This window comes from Hyposmocoma kahamanoa, unplaced genomic scaffold, assembly GCF_003589595.1.
Source record: "Hyposmocoma kahamanoa isolate Upper Pololo Valley unplaced genomic scaffold, ASM358959v1 63, whole genome shotgun sequence".
NCBI classification, from domain to species: Eukaryota; Metazoa; Arthropoda; class Insecta; order Lepidoptera; family Cosmopterigidae; genus Hyposmocoma; species Hyposmocoma kahamanoa.
The window spans coordinates 5,689,492-5,716,622 of NW_020653851.1; the positions used below are offsets into that span (position 1 = coordinate 5,689,492).

At 35.0% G+C, this 27,131-nt stretch overlaps 1 protein-coding gene across 1 annotated transcript in view; it reads right to left on the reverse strand.

Moving 5' to 3' along the window:
- Positions 1–318: 318 nt before the first annotated feature.
- LOC113229926 (trypsin CFT-1-like) overlaps positions 319–27,131 on the reverse strand; it is a 76,267-nt gene continuing 49,454 nt past the window's right edge. Inside the window, 2 exon segments of the mRNA XM_026463620.1 lie at positions 319–694; positions 862–1,106. Of these exon segments, the coding sequence (XP_026319405.1) occupies positions 398–694; positions 862–1,106 (542 nt within the window). The 3' untranslated portion in view covers positions 319–397.

Genomic DNA, 27,131 nt, shown 5'->3' on the forward strand with positions numbered 1-27,131 from the left:
ATATGTTTTAGTTTATTTTAATTTCTATTATTAATTAATAATAAATTGAACTTAATAAAAATTCATTCAATAAAATAATTTGAAAAACTTAATGTAGCGTAAATTGGAATGTTTTCTTTGTAAAATTAAAAATAAGGTATTTAATTAATAACTATTGTAACTATAGTGAAAAAATAGGGTAGTTTGCATCAATATTAGACATAACTGGTTGAAGACTGTACCACCTCAATCAACCGTGACAGTGGTTTGTTTGAAAAAACAAATATACAAGATATATATCCGGAAAAATAGTTTCATTCCCTATGTGTAACAATCGCGAAAACCTAAGAACTCGAAACAATAATAAGACTTTTTTCTGGGTATTTAATACACAACAGAAGTAAATTCACACACTGGATTAAGCGTTAGCAACAATCCAGGCGGAAACGCGAGAGACTCGTGTGTTAACAACAGGGTAGCGAGACAAAGCGCTTTGGTTGCCCCAAGAGCACATTCCCACGATGATGTTGTTATGAATCACAGGACTTCCAGCGTCACCCTGGCCTTGATCACGACCACCAACATTCATCCAACCAGAGCACAACATGTTATCGGTGACACTTAAAGCAATTTCGGAGTAACGAGATCTGCAGGTAGCTTCGTTTACGATCCAAATTTGTACATGACGAAGTTGTTCACATCCGCTTCCACCAACCTGTGAATATCAAAATCCGTTTAATTATGACTAACTAATGGTATGTTTTGCATAAAAAGAAAATACTAGATAAGAAAATATTAGGAAAATTACTAGAAAGTACTAAGAAAGTCTGATGACATTGATAACATTAAATTTATTAGCATGTCAAAAAGACATTATCGTACGTATTTAGAGCCCCATCCGATAGCAAAGACTGTTCGATCGTCAGCAAGGTTGTAATAACTTCCAGCGATGCTGGCAGTCTGTTCTGCATTAGGTATGTAGGTAATCGTTGCTGCAGTTCTAAGGATTGCGACGTCGTTGTCGAAAGTTCGAGAGTTGTAGTTGGGGTGAACGATGAGAGAAGCCGAAGTTTAAACTGTTCCGCCACTGTTGGCCCATGATGATCCTACTCGCGCACGCCAATTAGCTATTCAATCACCGCTGTAAATCAGAAAATTGAAATATAGCTGGTGTGACTACATGTGACTTGGTGTGATAAGTCTAATCTTAAAAGTTTTATTTACATGTTTTTAACAAAACAAAGACACAAGGGTATAAGTCTGAAATTGAAGTGCAGTTTGTATAGTCACATTTATAATGGAATTTTGGTAGTCACGTACGATGCTATTCTTTATTTGCTGTTATAATTTGATTTTTTTTTCTTTTTTTGAGTCGCAGAAGAGATTATTTAATTTTCGGTCATGGTTGCATTTATTTATTTTTTTGCATCACAATAAACATTAACTTTAAAATATTGAACGTACCCAAAACAGTAGCAAAACCTGCCAAAAACAAACAAATACGTATTCTTAACATTTTGTCTTCAACCCAAATTACATTGAGCACTTTATTATAACAATCACTATTTATATCAATCGGATGATCGATATTTCTATGAATTACGTACAATAATTATTGATAACATTGAATTACTAGAATGTAACATTGAAGTACTTGAATATTTATGAGGTACTTTTACAGACTTTTGATTACCTACTTTAAGTAAATTATTTAGAATCTCTAATGTTTCACTGACATATGTCAATCTTTTCATACAATTCCGCTATTCTTCTCACTGTGCACTGTAAGTTTCCTGGTTTGAAAGAGAACGTAGTGAGTAGAGAAGTGTATGCAGAGGTGATTAGAGCACATGGAACTGAGGAATAAAATTAGATTGACGTTCAAAGTAACGCTGGAACGACAGGGGGGGACGACAACGAACAACATCTTCAGATTAAATCGTGAATATTTTTAGAGCATTTGCGCACTACATCCGATTCGTGTCAGTTCCGCATCCGAGAAATGACGGTCCCAAAATGTCACAGGAACCATTTTATATTTAGAATAGATAGAATAGAAATCTTTTATTACTACGCCCATTGACTTACAAATAAATGGACGACGGGTCTAATACAAAAACCATGAAAAAAATGTCCCAAGTCAACCTATTCGAAATTTAAATTGTAATGTCATCGCAGTATCGCGCTGTCAGTAGAACAAATGAAGACTAAAGCGGAGTGTCGCGCTCTGTATACGATTTTAGCGCCTTACAAGTGCGGACACTTTTTAGCGCGGACCCGACGTCCATATAATTGTAAGTCAATGACTACGCCACAACAAAAATATACACAGTAATAAAATTAAGATTAAAAAAAAAAGGTGAAGCTACATTAAAACAAAAACTTAAAATAAAAATAACTGGACTGAATAATCTCCTAGCACAAGCAATTAGTTTGGTTAAAAGGAGTTCCCCTGCAAACTTGCTGTAAACTAGGTTTAAGAAAACGTAAATAAACACTTTTTATTTATTTTTTTTTTACTGGAAAAAAAAGGAATAAAAATAAAATCATACACAACAACAAAGCAAACATGAAATATTTAACACAATTAGATTAAGAGTCATGTGCGCGGCTGTGGCGTATGTAACAGGATCCCACTCAGCTATTGTCACCACCGAGAAAAGGCTGTGACGCTGATTTTCAGTAAGCCCGTATTTCGTATCATTTATCGTATTTCTCCGTTCGAATCGGACTAAGCGCACAAGCGACATCCGAAGGGGGTCCGAGTTTTCTAGTTTTGTATAATCTCGGATTTGGAACGGATACATAAATATATTTCACGCCCTTTTCGGGGAGGACAATGTTATTCATAACAAATAAAAGCACAAAATATAAAATGTCGTGGCCATCTTTTGATAACAAATGTATTACTAAATATACTTATTACTCTGGCACAGGGCATTGGCTATTTCGTCCTGGTCGGAGTATTCTAGATTGTATCACTGGAATAACTTTCATAACTTTGATACATGTAGTATAGACGACTCTAGGCTGAGATTAGCTATTTAATTAGATTGTTAAAGTAGCCCAAAATAAGTAGGCATAAGAGATGCAAGAAACCATTCATCACTTGCAATTAATAGCTGTAAAGTTAGGGGATGATCCATTATTTGGCTTTAGTCTTTTGTGTGATTAGCTTTAAAACCACAGACTTACGTACGCAATTTCCTGAGTCATTAATCAATTCTTTGACAAAATCTTACAAATTTCATTAAAAGATTGGAAAGGTGAAAATTACTTTCAAAAATAATTTTAATACCGATAGAGCCGATGTTAATAAATTAAACAGAAATATCTCTAAGCAATTTATGAGAATGAACGTAAAATTAAGCCCCAGAAAAAATGTTAGCGATATTGTCGACGGTGTACACAATATAAATCAATATGCCGAGTTTTGTATTCAGAGCAGGTCCGCGACAGTGTTCAACGGCTAGTTCTAGTCGTTTTCGTCAAATAAAAATATACTGTTATGACGTATTCCATTATATATAGTCTATAGTATCCTATTATATTCTACAAATACTTGAAACATTAATTTAGGTAAATATTATTAATAGGAAATGAAACTATTTTTCCGGATTTAAATCGCGTATATTTGTTTTTTCAAACAAACCGGCGTGTCAGGACCTTTACAGGTCCCATGGTCACGGTTGACTTTTGGAAAAACAAATATAACGCGATTTAAATCCGGAAAAATAGTTTCATTTCCTATGTGTTACAAAGGCGAAAACCTAAGAACTTGATAAATATTATTAATTTTGGTAAATATTATAACAAATATAAAAATACAAAAACAAGAAAGCAAATATTGGCGTCATTTTTGTTCAAATAACAATGCAGTTTTGAAGAACATATAATATGAAGTCCTATTTGACGAAGCATTAACAATGCGCTGTAGTTATGCGTTATGTTATGAATGAATAGATTCCAAATCTGTATCTAAAATCAAAATACGAGTTGTTTTTCAACAAGTTCATTACAATAATAATACCAGAGCAACATGGCTTCTAACAGCGGAAACCACATTGTTAAATCAATACTAAGTAACATTAATAGCGATAAGTTATAGATAATGTAACTATGCATGTTTTCGAATCTAATCGCGTATTTGTTTTTTTTTTCAAACAAACCAACGTTTTGGACAATTTACAGTTCCCATGGTCACGACTAAAAGTGATGATAAAGTTTTTAACCAGTTATGTCTAATATTAACGTTTTTTTGTCTAATATTAACGATTTTTATCAAATTAAATTTTTTAATTAAAAGATAATTAGTAGGAAATTACTTATAAACAATTAAATATACGTAGTAGCAGTAGAGCTCCTTGTGAAAGAGTTCGTCCTGGGAGTACTGCCACCTTGCCTATTTTTCCCTCCAAGCAGCCATGTGAGCATAACTGTGTTTCACTTTTGAAGGGTAAAGGTGTTGCTTAACACCAGGTGCAGGATTTGTTCGACCTGGCACTTGGTATCATGAAATGAAAAAAATTCGTCATCGCAATTTACTTAACAATAAGGTTTTTCACATGTGATTTCACAAAAGGGCCCATTTTGTAGTGGATGAAACCCTATGTGTTGTTCCTAAAGTAATAAATAAAGAGTTAATGGATTTTAAATCTCTACCTAAAATCAAAATACGTGGTGTTCCACAAGGAAGTGTGATAGGACCGATTCCGTTTCTATTATACATAAGTAACGTTATTTATAGACAAAACAAATTATCTATACATCTAACACGACCATTTCTAAACAATATACGCGACTTAGATCCGACAACAGTTAAATTTCCTATGTATAATAATCGCGAAAATCTAAGAATTATAATTTAATTTAAAATATCGGTAAAATTCAAAAAGTGTCACATAGAATTTTTTTTGGTTCGAGGACTAAATTGGAAAATGTGTGACGAAAATATATTACAGAAGTATGTTTATATCATATAGAGTCCGTACTAAGTCGCGAATCACGATACTCTTTGAGAGTATGGGATTATAGAACAGACCGGATCACAGCTTGAAATAATCTCAGTACACGGTACTAAAAAAACCAACCTCAAAAGTCATTCATCCCCTAGTTTGCCACCCTTAGACGTGGAATATTTTCTTCAAATTTAAATGGGACCACTTCTGACGTACCCTCTTTCCAACAAAAAAGAATCATCAAAATCGGTTCACAAATGCCGTCACAAATGCAAATGAGTTATCGCGTAACATACATACAAAAAAAACATACAGTCGAATGAGTACCTCCTCCTTTTTTAATGTCGTTTAAAAAAATACGTTACATCAATTGTGGAATTTCATTGGTTGAAACACACAGACAAATGAAGGTTTTGGAACAAGGGTCTTCCAAAACCTTGATTTGTTGTCAATATCTTTGTACGAAAACATACTTATTTATACTCGTATATTTGTTTTAGAAAGCAAGTGATGTACGTTAAATACTAGAGTCCGCAGAAATCCGAACAGATTATGCTTGATAATTTTTCTATCACCGCTAAATACAGCATAAGTTGTTGTAAATATTAGTGAACATGCATTAATGAGATACGATTAATATGTAGACATCGAGTTCTTAGGTTTTCGCGACTGTTACACATAGGAAATGAAACTATTTTTCCGGATTTCAATCGCGTATATTTGTTTTTTCAAACAAACCGACGTTTCGGACCCTTTACAGATCTCATGGTCACGGTTGACTGACGTGGTATAGTCTTCAACCAGTTATGCCTAATATTAATGCAAACCACCCTATTTTTTCACTATAGTTACAATAGTTATTGTGATATTATACAAACATTTTTTTATAATATCAAGTGATAGGAGGACTATCAGTAAGCTTCACGTATGTCTATAACAGTTGCAGTGCCACTCAGAGCTTTAAATCGCAAAGATCTGAGGGGCACCCCACTGTGCCAGTCACTCTGAGACCTAAGTAGACAAGTCCCATGTGCCTGTAATTTCACAAAATTTATAATTTCAAAACCGAAACACAGTAATGCTGACATTACTGCCTAGCGGCAGAAACAGGTAAGGTGGCAGTACTTCCGTGGACGAACTCTTTCACAAGGAGCGCTACTGCTACTAGACTATTCGACTTGTCATAGTCTTTTGTGTTATTTAATGTCACCCCATGGTGAATATTTTCAATTGAAACTAATTAACTGAGCCTCAGACACAGATTATTTGGAGGCCATTACATAGTTTATCGACGCGTGCCGAGGTCACCGACCAAGTATCGCGTGGCCAGCCATTATCGGAAACTGATTGTGCTCAATCAATATCTTTAAAGATTTATCGAAAACATTTAGTTTCACCGATGTTTATCTGAACAGCATTATGATAACTATTCATTTTATGTTTTATACGAATATAGTTAGAGAGGATATTTCTGCCATTGGCGAGCGCAGAAACTTTCTACCGTCAGTCAGTTACAATAAACCAGCAGGGTAGCAAAGTAATTTACAAAATAAAGAAATGAACTTAAAATATTCATTCATTCATTATTCATTCTTTTGCATCCTCGCACCTCTACTGGCGTGGTTCCTAGGACACCAAACAATAATTTAAAAGAAAAATGGAGCATACTTTCACTTGGCAATGGCACTCAGTAGACATGATCTAAAAATTAATTAGTGCCTGTCTACTTCCTGTTCAATTATTTAATTTCCAAATTACGCTAGCTCATAAATTCGTAATTTAAGCCAAAACGTGTCCAATTTATCCTTTGATGAAAAATAATTAATCAATGTATTCATAATCAAAATAATGAATTTCTTAAATAAAAAATATGGCACGTGCGCATTACTTGACAAAAACAACAAGGTACGATATACATACATAAAACAGGCAACTACGTCTACTCTCATTAAATTTTCAATTTAATTTTCATTCCACATCTCAAGTTCCCATATCCGAGGTACATTAAATTTTGGGAATGATAAAACAAGTTAAAGCTAAATTCACAGAATTCACATGTGCGGAACTAAGCCGGACACTTCTGCCGCCTGTCAAGCAAGCTGGTGAGCTAAGACTACCACGGAGTTAATTCCTCCCAACGGAAGCCGCAGACGTGAAAAGCCCAGAAGAACGACGAGCAAGATGCTCATATGAGATCTTGGCCTGTATCGGCGTTAAATCATGCCGTGTGGAGGAAGAGAAGGAACACCTTCACTCTGAATAACGGTTGAAAAATCATATTAATATTCAGAGACATTCAAGCGATTCATTTTTATGACTTGTTTTATGTCAAGATCTAGTTGAGTGTTGTCCCCTTTACAGATCATTAGTTTCTCGGTGCGTGACCTCAGACTCCAGTCCACATTAGAGCAGCGTAAAGGGTTGTTACAACCAGATTCTAACGTATTATTATAATCAGCACCCTTAAGTAGCAGTAGATCTCCTTGTGAAAGTTCGTCCATGGAAGTTCTGCCACGATTAGTGTGAGCCGTCCTTATTATGAAATTACAGGCACTTCAGATTTGCGAACTTTGCTTTGTGGCAGTGCTCCTCAGATCTTTGCGGTTTAAAGGTCTGAGTGGCACTGTAACTGTTATGGATAAGCGTGTCACTTACCACCAGACCCGCACGACTTGTTCCTACGGTCACTTAACGTCATAAAAACATATCTTCCTTAACTCGTGACATTTTTATCAGTCTGTCTTAAATCTAGGTCAACGACTCCAGTCACATGACCACGTGTTTTGCTGCAGGTAGTCGTCCATTAAAAATATTGCCAGATTATGAAAGTTCACGCACATACTCATTTATTTGTATATGTATTTGTATAGTATGTCAATCCATGTTCAAAAAACAAACGACTGCTGATCAAGTGTTTATTACATTAACCATTTCGGTCAATTGTCGACCCTCTTTAACTGAAAACTGTAAGTTGCTTTGGCTGTCTGTATAGAAATCACCAGCGAATTTTTGTTAAAGCAAATAGAAACCTGTTAACTTTAAAGTTTGTTCCTGACCTTCTTGTTTGTGTTAACACTTCCACATATATTTCGAACATAAGACGATGTATATCCAATGCTTAAGGACTGGACTATCCATTCTTACTGCTATCACCCTGAGAAGACTGTTGGTGCTGCACCTCACACTTGACAACGGGGATGCTGCTGACAATCTCAGCCGTCGCTAACATCCCCAACTCGGGGACCCCGAGGCTCTACAGTATTTCCCTAAGTACGTTATTGAATGAAATGATACGCAAGATACTATAGGCTTTTCTAGTGTAATTCCTCCTCTACACGTGTATAAAATTAGGCAGTATTTTTTATGAAGAGGATTTTTACCGTGGCCATTTGAGCATCGTACACGGGTCAGCATATTACACCGTACCTCCACAGCCCTGCATTCCCTCTCGAGTTCAACATCGACTGATAAATTAAGATTAAAATGAATGCAATTAAAATTTGTTTTATCCATCAACAAAACTCGCTGTTTAGAAAGTTTTAAATTTGTAGTAAAGGTTTTAATTAAGAAAGGAAACTATTTTATTTTTATTAATGCTGGCAAACGAGTTCCTTTACCTCGTATTCTTTCTCGTTACAATTATTTGTTTAATATGATTGACATATTCTATTCACATGCCTATAACTTTGAAAAAACTATTATTAAGCTTATGCAGTTATAATTTCTATTTTGTTTACTTTTGTTTGTTTTAGTTTTCATTACCCGTTACACACGTATGACAATTTTCATTTTATCATTAATCTGTGGATAATGTTATTGATTGTACGTGTAAGTAACATAAGTATGTTAGAATTCCCCAACTCTGAATGTTAGCAAACCAACAATTGTTTGTTATACCTAAAAAATAAATAAATATTTACTCTCAAAATGATGTTTGTCAACCAACTGTTTTGTCTAAAATAGAATTTAAGCCGTTACTGTAAGTTGGTACATTTATATCTTTTCCATCTGTAACTACAAAAGTATCAATTCTATTTTTTTTACTGGCATTCACATGATACTTCAATAAGTATCAAATGAATGTGAAAGAGGCACATTACCTTCAGAACATCAATTAAGTGACTTCGTATGGTTCGCCGTATAAAAGAATCGAAATGTAAGCGCTTGCCAACTTCAATTAAACTCACTGAACATCACTTACAGCAAACAAACAAACAAACAAATAACAATATTGACAATGGGCATTAATACAGCACCAAAACAAATAGTCAAATATATCTTACAATCCTTAGTATTTGTTAGTGTTTAAAAACCATTTAAAATATTTTATTTCACAAGTCTTTCACTTGCGTTTTTCGCTTGCTTGCGTGACTCGCTTCGCGCATACGCAAAGATCTGTTGCGTACGCGCAGGTAAGAGTTCACGAGTCGCTCGCTTGCGCCCGCCGCTTGCTTTGCATTGGATTTCTTTGCGTTGCGTGAGTTTGATATCTAGCGAGCTTGATATTTCCACGCAAGTAACAAGGAACGTTTGCGGAGGACAGCACCACTGGCCAATCACAGAGCAGCAGCGTCCACGCGTACAATACAACCAAAACAAAGGCAAGGCGCCGCGCATGCGCGCAAGCGAAAATCGCAAGTGAACTCATGAACCCGGTATTAGTGTGCTAAACTCAATACATTTATTCCTTTGTTTTCGGTGTCTACGCCCGGGAAACCAAATCTGAAGCAGGCCTGATATAAAAATTTTGTGGAACATAGACGAAATTCAGAAAAAATTCACGTGCTTTTTAAAAATACTTTTTTAAGACATTACCGATTATGAATCGAAGTTGAATGGCGCGATTTTGGAAATCTTTTGTATTAAGCTGGGTTTTATGATCCAAAAGATAAGCCAAAATAACAGTATAGTGATATCACTGGAAATTGTAAGTTTTGATAATTATCATGATTAACCATTTAACTGCGCTATCATTTTTAGTTTTTTTGGTTAACTTGAGATTTTTCTTAATTTTATGAGCTTTAGAAATTATAAACCTAGATAAATAAATAAAATAGCAAATTTTAGATAACAACACATACGTTGCTCTGATCCCAAAGTACATAACTAAAATATTTCTGTTATGGAAAATGGAAACAACGACGGTACCACACACCCGAGACGATATAGATAAGTTAGTTTTTTTTTCTTTATTGACCCGACCAGGAATCGAACCGGGGTTCTCAGAGATCGCGACACCATGAAACCGGTGTGCAAGCTACTTGATCACAGAGATCATCATAAGTAAAAATAATTTTTAAGAATCAATTGATGATTTAGTATATTTTCGCCGGCCAATTTCAGCAAAATGCCATATTTAAATATCATTTTTCGTGTTATTACGAAAGCTTGGGTTACTTTGAGTTTTCTAAAATAATTCAGATTTGAAGTAAAATATTTGTATAGCTTAAACTAAATTTCGATCAAGATTTTTGTAACTTGCATTAATGTTATGAATTTGATTATTTCATGTTTGAAAGTACTATTAAAAATGTCGTGTTAAAAAATACCGGAAAATATGTACAAAAAAATGATTTATTAAATTTGTTACGGCAATTTTTTATCAGTGGGTTATTATGATGTAGCAGTAGGTAGAGCTCCTTGTGAAAAATTAAGAGTTCGTTCAGGGAAGTACTGCCACCTTATATATTTCTGCTACCAAGCGGTAATGTGATTAGTGCATTCCGATTTTGAAAAGTAACTTATGTCCCAGGGCGACGGGCGCAGTGGCAGGGCCTTTCAGATATTTGTGATTTAATGCTCTGAGTGGTACTGCAACTGCTATGGACAGGCGCGACCAGAGGTGACCATTTTGGATCTCAAATATTTAGTATTAAAGTTCACTTTATATTAGTCATAAGAAAATGAGATGAAATAAATATTATTTTCTCAAACATGCTCGGAAATAAATGCTTGCATTACTTTCAAAAAACGAACACGGAAAGTCATTTATGGACCGTGTGACTTCTTCCCGGCCAAGGCCTGCAAAGTAAGTATGAAAATCCATTACTGTCCACTTCTCTAAACTTTTAAATCTATTTATAATAATGAACTATGTAAACAGGCAAAAGAAAAACTTATACAGCCAACTGCCCAAAGTGTTCATAGTTGCGAGAATTAAAAGTACCTACCTCTAAGGTTTACTTAAAAAAACGAAAATGGCGGTAACATAAAGTGTTTTAGCATTCTTTTGATTTTTTTTCGTCGTTTTTGTATTTTAGTCGCGAAAATAAATGCTTTTGAGAATAGCGATAATGAAAATATAGTTTATAAGTACACGTTCAAACACGTCAACAGAAAGAAGTTCAGTAGATTAATGTGTCTGGAAAAACATTAACATTTTCTTGTAGCAATTGTCATCACACATCAAATATTATATTAATTAATATTTTTTTTACTTTTACTATAATACGTCTTCCTCTGTTTAGTCTTTTATTAATTCCTCATTCCTCACATTGTTTAAAAAAAACGATACATGCCTCGGCGAGAACAGGGATTGCTCATAGATTTAGTATATTACCTTAGAATAATAACGCATAGAATGATAGTTTCATATCAAACGAACTGTCACAAGTGAGGCAAAAATCAAATTCATGTAGGCTAGTTTTAGTAGTAGGTTAATTTTCGGTTTTAGTGAATATTTATATAAAAATACAAGTTGAAACGCGTTACTTCCTTGTGGAATGTGATGTTAGTATCTATTTTATGTTTGTCTCACGTATTTTTACACTCATTTACCGCACATTTCGTCATTTTTAGCTAAAATTCTTGAGTTGTTCGCGGTGCAAGTTGACCTTGAGCACTGAAGGCCCGCCCGCTCGTGTAGGCCCTTTGGGAGCGCTTCAATTTGCCTCACTTAGCGTGTGCGGGCTAGGTTTCTATGCGTTATTATTCTAAGTATATTACATACTAAATCTATGGAATTGCTTGACTTGTATTAATTCAGGGCCTCGCTAGCGCTCATCCTTGTTACTCATACTCGTCCAGCAATCCGTTACTTCCCGGCCTCTGCCATAATGTACTATTTCTTTCTTTCCTTTCGAATCCGTACAATTCGCAGATCGCCAACAAACACATTCGATTGCAAAAAAAGACTCCCTATCACTTTTGTATGTATTGAGGACTGCGACAGTTTCGGTCTCTGACAGGTGACAGGTCCCTGTTTTCAACCAATCGACAAGATTTTTTCTTAACAAGACTTCTTCATATTTTAGTTGCATTAATTATTAATGGTATTTACAGTTCATTAGTAATGATCATTACGTGTTCCGCATCTCAAGATCTTTTTTAATATAATTTACTATTTCTATATATTTATTTGTCCAAAGAAAAAATGTGTCCTCATTTTTTTTTTCAAAAAGAAATTGAAAGAGGAACAGAAAATAAAAGGGCACAAATACTTTATAATTAGAAACACTATAAAAATATACAACACGACACATGCACAAGCAACAATTAAAAAACAAAAACACAGTACTAGTTAGTATATAAAAAAGCAAGGAAGCAAAAAGAACCCGAATATGTTCCGCAATTATGAGTTATGTAATTTTATTTTATTTTTTTAAATTTTATATTATTTTTAATAAAAATAAGTAATTTTTTGCCAAATAAAAAATCCCGGAACCTTTTTTTTTAGATATTGTCCGGTATTTTTTTAACATGATATTTTTTAATAGTTCTTTCATACATGAAATAATCATATTCATAACATTAATGCAACTTAGAAAAATCTTGATCGAAATTTAGTAATTTACGTTTGAGCTGTACAAATATTTTACTTCAAGTTACACATTTGAAGAACATGAACTCGTATTTCTGAATTATTTCAGAAAACTCATGGCAACCCAAGCTTTCGTAATAACACGAAAAATTATATTTAAATATGGCATTTTACTGAAATTGGCCTTCAAAGTAAGTGCGGCGAAAACAGACTAAATCATCATCATTTGATTCTTAAAAATTATTTTATAATGACCTCCGTGGTCGAGTAGCTTGCAAACGTCGCGATCTCTGAGATCCCGGGTTCGATCCCTGGCCGGGTCAATATAGAAAAAAAACTTATCTATATCTATATTTTCTGCATTCAACTTCGATTCATAATCGGTAATGTCTTAAAAAAGTATTTTTAAAAAGCACTTCAATTTATTCTGACTATCATCGTCTATGCTTAACAGAATTTTTATCTCAGGCCAGCTTCAGATTTAGTTTCCCGGGCGTAAACTATTTCCTTGTAGAAACCTCAGATAAAAAATCAATAAGGTCTAGTGAACGTGCCGGCCATTTGATTGGGCCGACACGCCCAATTCATCTAACCGGGAAACTTTCAACAAGGTCACTATTTGAATCACCCTGTATAAATAAATAAATAACGCACACACTCAACGCATATATATTTTATTTACCAGCCATAGAATATCATGTAATTTTAAAACTAAGTACTTTATAGACTGCTAGAAAAGTCTCTTTATTTTCACTTGCGATTGCCGAAAAATAAACTCTAATGACGTAATAAATTTACCCTGAATTTATCCTACAAAAGGTATCTTTAGCAATGTAAACCCTATAAGCACAGATAAGTGGAAAATAAATTACAAAGAGAGTGCTAAAAAGATATCAAAGATCTAAAGTGCAAAATATATTACTGATAAGTACATTCATTGTCTCAAGAAGCATACCAGGACCAGTGTAGCATTGCGTGTCAGCTGTGAGAGTTCATGATAAACGTTGAACATTTATAATTGTGCTATTTCAAGTGCTGTGTACGCTATGGAAAAAAACAAGAACGTGAAAGGATATTTTACTGTTGGCAACAAAGGTAAGATTGTTTTATATTAACTACTACAAAATTTGTGTACAAAACAAACGAAAGACCGACTCAAACGAGTATAGTTTGTTTGGTTATGTATTACCAGACCATAAGGTTGCATTTTCGTAATTTCTTGTAATGTTACATTACTATATCATCATTTATAGGCGTATACATAATATAAAAGTATGTATTGTTGTAAACGATTGTCCCCGTTTGTTATAAACAAGTTGTGATAATATAATACATATTAATACGTACAACTCTATATAATAATCTACAAAGAATTTTATTGCTCTGGGCTATAGTAGAAATTCATTACACTAGAAAGAAAATGCATTTAATTTATGGCCGAAAACACATAGGTACCGCAGACACTAAAAAAATAGTTACTTCTTTATTTGAAATTCAAAAATGTTTTTATAACGCATCTAATGAGCCACACCTTCTTTTATTTTTTTCCATCCTCTAAGGCCACACCGCCATTTTCGCGCCTTCCAATGTCCTCCAATCAGAGATTTTGTCCAGAGGCCAATCTTCGTTCAGAATTTCGAAGCTATACAAATTTATAGCCTGAATCGATAATGAAATATAGGTACGTGCAAATCATTTATTTTATTAAAGCGGGTACAAACAGCTTATATTGCAATTCATTAGAAATTTGATTAACAGCAGTTATAAGCATTGATAACACATGGGTATAAAAGACACACAGTTAAGGATAAAACATTATTCCTACTGCGACCCATCACATCGACTATCTTATTATATAAGATAGTCTAAAATAGGTATAATAATAATAATAATAATAATAAACACATAATATTATGCAAAAGTAATAAATAAATTAAAATATACTTACACTGGTTTAAAAATAAGACCTTTAACCATTGACTTACAATTAAGTCAATGCCTTTAACGGAACAGAAGGCCAGCTCGAAGTTATCACGTTAATTATACTACAATAATTAATTGTTTTATTATAAGTATCATATAAAGAAAATATGCAAAAACAGGAGGCCTAAGTACAGGTAATTTACTTCAGTTAGACATCGCAACTACACTATTCGGTTTCTAATATTTCACTGTACCTATAGCTTTATGATTGTATAATAATTATGGTTTCTTTTTATTGTTTATTTCTATCAAAAATTGTCAAGGCTTCCTTGACATAATTATTTTTACTTATATTTAAATTAAACTGTAATTTAATAAATTTCATCTTTTTTTATTAAGATAAGAATACTTTTTTAAAATACGAAAAACAAATAAAACACAATACACCTGTTATGCGACAAGGAATGGGAAGTCATTTCTACCTGAGAAGCAATCTGAGAAAGTAAATTACACAAAGTGTACTTGAGTCGCTCGCACTGAGCCGAAACTAATGTAATCTGACATAAAACAAAAGAAAGTCGCATCCAATACAATGTAAAAGCTTGATGTAGCTTTATGTTTTAGCGGAGACGTGTATAAGGTGAAAATCGGGGTCCGGTTTTCATATAAAAACAACACATTCGGCGCATAACACAGAGGCACTGCGGGTCACCGCGGCAGTTTCATTCAGTCAGTCACTTTCATATGACTTTATATGAATTCGCACGATATGTCACAAGAAATGCCGCAAAGCATTGCGGTTTAAGCGTGTAACACTCAGAGGGCGGGGGCGGGTCTAATTCCGGATATTTGTGTATGTGTGGACGACGACACACCGAGCGCGGACGCGTGCACCCGTCCCGCATCCGCTCTCTGTGTATTTCACGCTTTACAATACACATCATAACGCACACACGCACACACACAACATAGCCCCACACTAGGGAAACCCTGTGTCGCGGGTGCCATGGACACACACATAGACAACCACAAATTACACCCAAACTCACGAGAGAAATAAATGTAGGCCATACAAATATTTCTCCCGGCCCGGGAATCGAACCTGGGGACCTCTGCGTGGCAGTCCGGTATGGTAACCGTTCCGCCACGGAGACAGTTATCATGTGTATATATCATGTGTTTAATGTTAGTGTTTTCTATTACAATATTAAGTAAAGAAAACGCAGAAGGTTCAAGTAAACGTTTTTTTTATTAGACCAGTCTGATCGAGTCGTTCAATTATCATAATTAGCTAAATAAAAGAACGAACTGATATCTGTGTCTCCGCGAGAGCCCATCACCCGGGACAGCCATAGATAGCATGCTCTCAAAAGGTCACAACAATATTCGAGAAGCATTAAAGCTCCTTGTGTAAGAGTTCGTTTAGGGAAGTACTGCCACTTTACCTATTTCTGCCGCCAAGCTATAATGTGAGCATTACTGCGTTCCGGTTTTGAAGGGTAAGGGTGCTGGTGAACTCACAGGCACATAATCGTCATCATCTACTTATGTTGAGACATAAGTAGACAAATCCTATGTGCCTGTAATTTCACTGCCTGTAATTTCTGTAATTTCCTGCTGTACTTTCCTGTAACTGTAATTTCCTGCTCCCGTCACCCTGAGGGGTGACGGGCGTAGTGGCAGTACTTCTGAGTGGTACTGTACCCTGTATGGACAGGCGTGTCGCTTTACGACATAGGTTCTCAAACTTTTTGCCTCACCGCCCACTTTTTAGGCAAAATAAAAAAAAATTCAACGCACACCACCACAAAAAAATAATTGAGTGATTGAATAATTAATATGTTAACTTAATACAAAATATCACAAGAAAAAAAAGAATTTATGTAGTGTAGTTTATAGATTTTTCAGGTTTTTTTTCTTCAAACGCGGTGGCATTAACTCAGTCGCTTCTATGAGAAATCTATGAGATCTATGAGAAATCTATGAAAGATTTATCACCCAGTTAGTACCTTTACAGTTACCAGTCCTGGCGAGAGATGTCGCTACTCGCTGTATTTTAAATTTTTATTGAATTGATATTCAATTATTTTTTGTGAAATTACTCCACTAGTTTGTTATAATTACTAATACAATACAATTAATATTTTTTACTTTTTCTATTACACGTCTTCCTCTCTTTAGTCTTTTATTATTTCCTCACATTGTTTGAGAAAAATTCTATACATGCCATAGGAAACGGGAATTGCTTGACCCGTATTAATACAAGGCCTCGCTGTCGCTCGTCCTTGTAACTCATACTCGTCCAGCAATCCCTTACTTCCCGGCCTCTACAATAATGTACTATATATGAAAATAGTCCACTAGTTTGTTATCATCATTGGTACAAAGTCTAACAAACAGAAAAATTCCTTTGATCCGATAGGACTCGAACCAGCAACTGTCGCGAAACAATGTGGCTACAGCTCTGCCAACTGAGATACGGAACGAACTAGCAGATGTTACGAATTTCCCTACGTGCTTGTTGCGGATCTTTGTATTGGGATTTAGAACGGATTTCTTGCCATAGCGCCACCTATGTGAACTTATGAAAGTTTCTGCACACAGCCAGGTACCTTTACAGCTGCCGAAAGACTGACAGAGATGTGGTGAACATTGAGGCGACATATGCTAGTTCGAGTCCAGCCAGGTCGAAGGATTTTTTTGTATTTATTCAAACTTTGTATCAATAATAATAACAAAGATGGAGTTTTTATTGTATTTATTTCATTCAGTGTTAAACATAATTTGTTTCTCTACGAAACAAACATTTAGTGACGTTAAAGCTATAATGTTCTTGAATTCTAAATTAAAGATTAATCTCAAACATTTCATAGTTTTAGTAGCATTAGAGCTCCTTGTAAAAAAAATACGTCCAGGAAAATACTGCCACCTTACCAATTTCTGGCGCCAAGCAGTAATGTGAGCATTACTACCTAAGGGTAAGGGTGCTGGTGAAATTACAGACATAAGGGACTTGTCAATTTATGTCTCATGTTAGATTGCAACACATATTTCTTTCTGCCGTGGGTTGCAATCATGATGAGGTCGTATTTTGCATACTACATTGTAATATTGTATCACACTCGAACAAATATGGTTATTGAAATGTACCACTTTTGCAAACTGTTACATAGAATTTCTAATATTATAGGTAGTTAAAATTGTTATTCTTGAGAAATTTTTTTGTAAGTAGAGTTTTAACGGCTTTCTTTTAATCTTTATTTTCTTTTCCTCATTTTGGTTTCACTTTGTAGATAGTTTCAATCTTCATATAACTTCAAAAGTGGAAATTGAATTACAGATGATATTTTACTTTTATATCGGTGTTGCCAATTAATATTTCTTAATAAACAGAACTGTCAGTATGTCGTAATTAGAAGCTTTGCTCGCAATATGCCATATATTTTGATATTATTGTTGGTCATAGCCAATACCGCCAAAACTATTCCTCGATGATGTTTGGCGGTTTTGGCGAGTTGAAATTTATATGTATAAATAAGCGTGGAATCTTTTGTATCGGGTATTTTCCCTTTACTGTGACTGGAGAAATAAACCTTCCTAAGTGAATTACGTGCTCTTCACTGCAACTGTCATACATAGGCGTGTGGCTTACCAACAGGAACACGACGTGTTCGTCCCGTCGCCGTCGCGTCGGTCGCTTGATATCTTAAAAAAATATTTATCACTAGCGCCTAGACAATAAGAAGGATGTATGTACAATTTGAGACAAGATTAACATTGTTTATTTTGATTATTTGCGTGATGATCATGAGATAAGTAATGCTTTGTCTGCCGCATTTTATCTGACAGTGGAAAACACGATAGTGTAACCTACTTTTTTCTATATAAATAGGATTTCTTAACATCAATTTGGACAGTTCAGTGTTCGTATTACTGTTTTCGGGGCATCGAACAAAGATGCGATTGTTGTCAGGACAAGATAAAGATGGAGGGGCCGCGGAATCGCCTTTAATGAGAGGTCAGTGAGCTTTGATAATCATTGACATTACGATACTAATCCGATACTAGTAGCTGCCTTCGACGTCTCTCGCTTCTAAAAGACATCATTCTTATTATTGTCAAGGCCCTTTTTTAAGGCGTTTTGTCAGACCTTTTACACGTGCAGCCTGTGGACAACTTACACTAAACGGGCTGTCAACGCCCTGCGAGAGCAGTGTAATAATGGATTCAGAATGTTGTTGAGACTACCACATTTTTGCAGAGCGTCAGACATGGTAGAGGAGGCGCGTACTGACAGCTTCAGTGCTGTGATAATACGCAAGAGAACTGCTTCCTAGATGCGCCGTGTGCGTGGTGTCCAACAGCTTTGTGAATTTAATTTGAAAGTACCCAGCTTGTGCTATTTGGAAGCACTGGAGCTCAGTGCATATGGGTTCCAGGGGCTTAGTTTATAATTTATCGTAGTTATTATTGTTATTTTTGATTTATTTAATAATAATTTCCCATACTAACATAGCGTATAAGCTTTTATAACTAACGCACTATGGACATGGTCCGAAATACAAATTTTGAATTGCATTGTATTGTATTAAATTGATACGGTAGATGTATAGATGTCATTTTATTTTAAGGTAGTCATTATTTTAAATAGGAAACTACAGTGAGACTAAGACATATTAGCTAAACTAACGGACAACTCACAATTTAAGTCGAATTTTTGCTCAACCATTTCGTGGTTCTTAATCATGAGTAAATACCACGGACTGGTTGCAAACATGCCTAGCAAAAATTCGACTTAAATACGTAAATTATCCGTTAGTTAATAGTCATTATTGAGTTCTTAGGTTTTTACGTGGTAAACATACGATATGAAACATTTATTTCGTATCTGAACAACATTTATTTCAAATAGTCTAACGTTTTGGGCTCTTTACAGATCCTATGGTCACAAAATCAGCCGTGACCATGTGAAGCAGTAAAGGGCCCGAAACCGACCCGAAAATACAAATATACGCGATTTAATTTGTTCCGAAAACATTGTTTCATTTCCTAATTAGTCATTATTTTCCATAGAGTCCAGGTTTATAAAATAGAATCTATTGCTTTGAGAAACTGGCACAATGTTGAGTAATTTTAGTCGAAACTTATGAGTTCAGGAGCCGATGTAATTTTAAAGTTATATATACGATAAACTAACAAACAACAACCAATAGATATTGAAGTTTGTACCCTTTCTGTACTCCTGAACATTGTTAAATGTTATAACAATATTCAAAATAGAATCAAACTTCGTTCGTGGGCTTCCGTTGTATTCCAATGGGTAAGTTTGAAAAGAGATTATTTATGATTTAACCAACAGTGGAGAACAAGTTGGTGGTTTCTTATAATGTAAAAAAACATAGTTTATTTTGAATTTAATGGCTCACTTACAGTTATTACTGTATTCCATACTATAATTTTTTTTTTAATAACACACACACTCAACATAGCCCCGCACTAGGGAAACCCTGTGTCGCGGATGCCATGGACACATATATAGACAACCACAAATTACACCCAAACTCACGAGAGAAACAAATGTAGGTCATACAAATATTTCTCCCGACCCGGGAATCGAACCTGGGACCTCTGCGTGGCAGTCCGGCATGGTAACCGTTCGCCCACAGAGGCAGTTAATTAAATGTAGTGGAGATCATAATTAATTGCACTACTAATTATATGTGAACACAGCTTACAAAACATCGTAGATATATATACATTCTTTATTGTACCAAAATATACAAAAATTAATTATAGAAAAGGTGAGCAAAGGTTAAAAACTTGTCTGTAAAAGAGATATCTTCCTACCAACAACAAATCAATGAGAACAAAGGTCATAAGCGGCAACACTGACAAGTAAAAAGGAGGGAGAAAAATAATAAACTTAGCATGTAAATAGAAAATAAATACAAAAGATACGATTCGCTCTGGACCTTTTGGAGGGAAAAGTGTCGTTTTTATTTTGACTTTCAATTATTTTGTGAAATCTAGTTTAAAGTGGAATAGGATAGTGCTATTGTGCCTTAATCGAAGATTAAAACGCGAAATTATACGAATGTCGAACTAAAATACCCCGAGTCAATCCAAGCACGCCGCCTCAAATTGCCTATCCTCTTTGTGGCGGCCATATTTACGGAAACATATTTAAACTTCATGTTTAGGCTGATGGCTTTGCCAAAGCCTTAATAAATAAAAAAAATAAATACAAAAGATACCAACACTTACAAAAGTTTTATAAACACATAAATATATATATGAAATATATAGGAAATGAAACAATTTTTACGCATCTAAACCGCGCATTGCGTATATTTGTTTCTTCAAACAAACCAACGTTTCGGACCGTTTACAGATCCCATGGTCATGGTCATGATCAAGGTCAGTCAGCCGTGACCATGGGACCTGTAAAGGCCTGAAACTTTGATATGTTTGAAGAAACAAATATACGCAATACGCGATTTAAATCCGAAAAAATTGTTTCATTTCCTATGTGTGTCGCGAAAACATAAGAACTCGATCGTAAATGTAGATTAAAAACAATAAAGAGAAATAGAGTCTTGGGTAGTATCAAACCAAAAAATAAACAAGAGCTTTAATTTAAATGTAATAGTATTTCTTTTCTGAAATCTGTGTCGCGGCTGCCAAACAATTAAGTAAAGTTAAAATCACACAGTTGAATAATCATTTATTCCAGAAGTAAAATTTTTACACTTGAAAACTTCGTGTTTTAAGCTACTGCGCTGACCTCCCTGAAAAGAACAAGCAAGAAACACTAGGGTATGCTCTTTTCAAATAAATTTAAATGCTGTGGAATACACTTTCAGTCATAACTGTGCGGAATCTAGACTCTTTCTTCTTCTTTATCTAACACATACTCTTCAATTATGTAACATGACTTTTCAATTAAAATACTTTTAATGTAAGTTTTAAACTTAAGAAATGATAATCTTAATATATGCTCCGGAATGTTATTGCAAGAGTTCTAATTCCTCTATTATTATAGACTACCTAGCTAGCCCGCCAAAGATCCGTATGAAAGATAGCAATGCTTTTCCATAAATAGCAGGCCATTTTTCAATAAACTTTCCTCCATATATCAAAAGATAGAAAACAATATGAAAGACATGGACAAAAACTGTAAACAACCTGAAAACCCTTTCAATACGTTCTTATCTAAAACTAAGCTATAAACAGACAAAAAAGAAATATGAGAGTAAAATTAAATTATTATAATAGTTCCTTAACAAAGCTCCTCGTATTAATAATAATTACTTAGCTGAATGTTACCTACGATTACAATGAAAAGTCAAAAGTCGCATAATAATATCTTATTATAACTCAAGCAACGATATTCAATAGCCTTGATATCTGCCTACAGTGCCAAACACTGCAGAGAAGCTCTGTCATTGGATAGGAATGGCATAAGAATGCTCACTAGAGCCTTAACAGGACAATGTAGCTTAAACAAGCACATGTCAAATGTTGGGCAGAGAGAAAATAGAGAATGTAGATTCTGCCAAACGGAGAATGAAACTCCTGTTCATCTACTCACCCAACGCTACCCCCTGATGGGCGTACGAAGTTCCGTACTGGGAAGGCACATGCAACAACCAGATGACATTAAATCTGTCGGAGCCAGTTGAAGTCCTTCAGTTTTTCAATGCTGTCGGCCTTGGCTCTCACTGTAATTAGTGGTGATCACAATAGATCAGTCAATGGTCGCAGTGATGAGGGGATACATAGGCCCTGAATGAAGCCACCCTAATAATAATAATAACAACGATATTCTATTGGCTTATTATACGCATGGTTATTTCATGGTAACCGTCATACATATCGCGTATAAGAATAGGCCAAACCTAAAAAAAAATTTTTTTAATCTAAAATAAGTGCGCATTTGACCTCCATCTCACCTGATGAAAAGTGATGATGAGGTTGACGATGGAACATGCACATATTTTTTTACTTACACACGTATTTACTGCATCACTTTTTTACTGCACAAATTTTGAATAAACCCGAGCAGATTACATCAACAAAACGACCCCCTGATCAATCTGACGGTAATGAATGTCATTACAGCGGTTTCATGGGAGACAAAAATAACTGTAAAAATTTTTATCGATGTGTGGATAATGGTAAGGGAGGCTATACTCGATATGAATTTTCTTGTGGAGAAGGTACGGTATGGGACAGTCAGATCGACACTTGTAATCATGCATGGGCGGTGGTGAAGTCTCATCAGATATTTAAAAAGAACCAACTTCAAGCGCTCAGCCAACAATGAGTGACGAGTACGTGGATATAAGTCACACGACACAAACTGAAAAAGGGCCCGAGGAAGGTACAGATGAAGGTTACGATCAACCGTCTCCATCTACTACTTCTACTACACAAGCACCTTATGTATCAAGTAATAACATTAGTACACAAGAAGGATTTGTAGGAGAGAAGAATAATTGCAATAAATTTTATAGATGTGTTGATAATGGAAAAGGAGGTTATATTAAATATCAATTCACATGCGGTGAAGGCACAGTTTGGGATCAAACAATAAAAAAAAAGGAATAATACACAGCTGTATTCAAAATGTGCTCCGAATGTCCGTTACACGACTAGACCATGTCAAAAACATCCACATCATAACATCGAGGATAGTGCGAATCCTCATACGTAGTATTGGTAAGCGTATCTGCGCCAAACCAAATTTCGCAGGAGAAGGGTATAATGTTATTACTTCGTTATTTCAACATAAATTAATTCAATAATGAATTTATGTTGTCTACGGACTGATAAAAATAGATTCCCGTAAATCACGCTAATTTAATTGCCACGACATTTACGCGGATTTTATTTGGCGACTAAATTACCGAAAAGGAGACTTATAATCAAATGCTAGTTACGAGTAATTGCACTATACCCGACGATAAGCAGTTTTAAAGTGAGACCTATCCCGAAAAAGTTGCTGAGAGCCGACTTAGGTGGTACGGACATGTTATGCGACGACCGCCTGATTATATTACAAGGAATATCCTTGATATGAGTAACTAGCCCAAGGGACATGATAGACCCCGCCTCACATGAATATCACTTGTTAATAAAGATCTGCGAGAGCTACAGTTAAGACCACAGGCGATCCAGGACAGACCGGCTTGGAGAAGAGTCACCAGAAGGGACGATCCTAATTAAAGAAGAAGGCCAGGAAAAAAAGAAGAAAATTCAGAATGTTCTCCATTTTATTGTGAAAAAGGACACCGCAACTTACGTTGATTACGATTCTAAGTCTATACAACTTCAAATGGCTTTAGTTAACTCCGCATTGAGTGTTGAATCAATAACTTTGTGTAGTAAAATTTAAGATATACTCTGGAGGATATTACTATACGGTGTGGAAACACGATTTCTAAAAATGTTCACGATCGAAAAAAACATAAACTTATCTCGAAATTTTACAAGAAACCGTTGTATTCAGTAGGTACCAATAATTTTTTTTTTAATATCAACATCTAAATAGAACACGTATACTGTACGATACATATTTTTGAAATGACTTTAATTTCGATAGTAAAAAAATTAGTTCTGAAATAAAGCATGTGTCCCTGCTGGTCGACTCAAGCAAAGTGAACAGTATTAGTACGGGAAAAAATTAAATTCGAGCTGAGATAGTATCAACTGTAAAAATAATCACGTGACAGCATTTACTTCGTTTTTTTATGATACTCAGTGACGGGACGAAAAAGGGGTGCGCCTGCTGGTAAGCGACACGCCTGTCCATAACAGTTCCAGTGCTACTCAGAGCTATAAATCGTAAAGACTTAAGGGGCACTGCCACTGGGGCCCGTCACCCGCGAGACGTAAGTTGGCAAGTCTTATGTACCCGTATTTTTCCAAAACCGGAACGCATAAATATCTATTACGCAGTATTTATTTAATAATTGCTCATTTCCCTATACACGCAATTGTAATTGCTGCCATTTTCGCTAAAGAGGAAGCTATTTTTGGTTTTTTATATAAAATCCTATAAAATCAAGTAATCAACAAATCTCTGTCATATATTTATTTGCCGCCTCTGTGGACGAACCGTTACCATGCTGAACTGTAACACAGAGGTCCCGGGTTCAAATCCCGGGTCGGGAGAAATATTTGTATAGCCCATATTTATTACCCTCATGAGTTTGGGTGTAATTTGTGGTTGTCTGCTTAAGTGTGTGTCCCGCGATACAGGGTTTCCCTAGTACGGGGCTACGAGTGTGTGCGTTATCATATTATAGTTATATTAATATTTACTAATTGAGTAAAGCACGTAAACTTTCGCGTAACTAAGCACACTTCTTGGTAATGTAATAAGTAAATAGATCTGCATATCTTCAATCCATTCCTCGCTTTACAAATCACATCTGCCTAATTCCCCTCAAGTTCGGTAAATAACCAAGCTTGCGTTAGAAATTAGGTAAACATTGATCTAAGTTCAATTAAATGACTCGAACAAATAATAATGGATATACCGTCACTAAAACAAGGGCTATATTACGCTAGAGCATTCGGAAAGGAAACTAAACCACACTCCTTTTTAAGGTGGAATTTAAGACCAAGCGATGGTGAGTAATTATCAATTGCTATTGTTGGTTAGATAAGTCAACGGTAAAGTATCCTTTTTTTATTAAAATAGCAAATCTGTCGCAAATTTTAATAGATGTAGAAATACTTGTGGAGTCGAGTGTAAATAATAATAACTTTTTTGTAAAAAACCGAACACAAAAGTTTCTGGAATTACATCAAACTCAAACTGAAATCATTTTTATTTCAGCAAATTACACTTAAAGTCGTCATATTCATTAAACTCTACCGCTCATTTGTAAGGCAGATCTACAACATCTATTTGCCAAATCATCAGTCAGACATTGAAATCGGTTGACGGCAAGTGGGTGAAATGCAATAAATCGGATTCATCCCCTAATTTGCCACTCTTAGAGGTTCAATGTTTTCTTCAAACTTGAAACAACTACCGGGGGTACCTAGTAGTACTCTAAAAATCGCTTAAAATTGCGAAAACAGTTTCCATGTTAATGTTCAGACTCATCAATAGACCAAAATATATAGTTATAGTTGTTGATATTAATCAAACAATCTGTGTTACACTTTCATCGAATCGATGGCATACAATCTCAATATAGAGCACTAATAATCTCAGTACAGAGTACTAAAAAAACCGACCTCAAAATTTCGTGAAATTACATCTATTTGCCAAGTTTTATTGAAATCGGTTACCGGAAAGTACGCGATACCGGATTCATCCCCTAATTTGCCACCCTTAGAGGTGGAACATTGATTTGAAATATTAAATTGGACTAATATTGAGGTAACAACCTCTTTCCAACAAAAAAAGAATCGTCAAAATCAAATGCATACAAAACAAATAAAATAATAATAATCGGTTCTCACTACTCAAATATATTGAGAGAAAAACGCTTTTAATTGGAGAAATAGCAAAAACAACCATTAAAATAATTGCTTCTAAATTAAAGTTAGGCGCTATTTATAAAAATGAATCTTCATGCGTGAACAGCCACCTTTAAAGGTGGATGATTTTCTTTAAAATGAAATGAAACCACTGTGGAAGTGCCCCCTTTCCAACAAAACAGAATCATGAAAATCGGTTCACAAATACCGGAGTTATCGCGTAACATACATACAAAACAAAGAACATACAGTCGAATTGAGAACCTCCTCCTTTTTTGAAGTCGGTTAAAAATACCGCCCTGAGAAGTTCGTGGAATTACATCTATTTGCCAAGTTTTATTGAACCGGATTCGTCCCTCAGTTTGCCACACTTAGAGGTGGAATATTTTCTTCAAATTTAAATTGAACTTCTACTGAAGTATCCTCTTTCTAACAAAAAGAAGAATCATCGAAATCGATTCACAAATGTCGAAGTAATTGCGCAACATACACTAAACAAATACCGTCGAATTGAGAACCTCCTCCTTTTTCAAGTCAGTTAAAAAAAGAGACCGTTCATTGATCCACGTTAGAAGACAGTATGGCAAAAAAACAGTAAAATACGATTGATATATGTGGACATGTCAAAAAATGACACAAAAAGGGTTGGTATGATCAGCATAAAAATACGCCAGATTAATATTTGAAACAGGTCAAATTGTTTCCGTAACTTTTCTCAAATGACATTTTTGTTATTGTGATTGCTGTGGCAACAGTATTAAATGAGCGAGGTAAGGCAAAAAAGGAGTAGAGTACCGCAGATAATTTAATTAGTCAAGTTTTACTAAATATTATAATAACTTGAACATTTACACATTAGATGAGACAACAATACACACATCACACTAGTAAAAACGTACAATGAACTACGGTGACATGTCCATAGGTGTAACAAAGATACTTTATGAGAAACTTATAGTCCTATGTAGCACGAATGAACGTGACTGGAGAAATTACAGGCACGTGGGACTTGT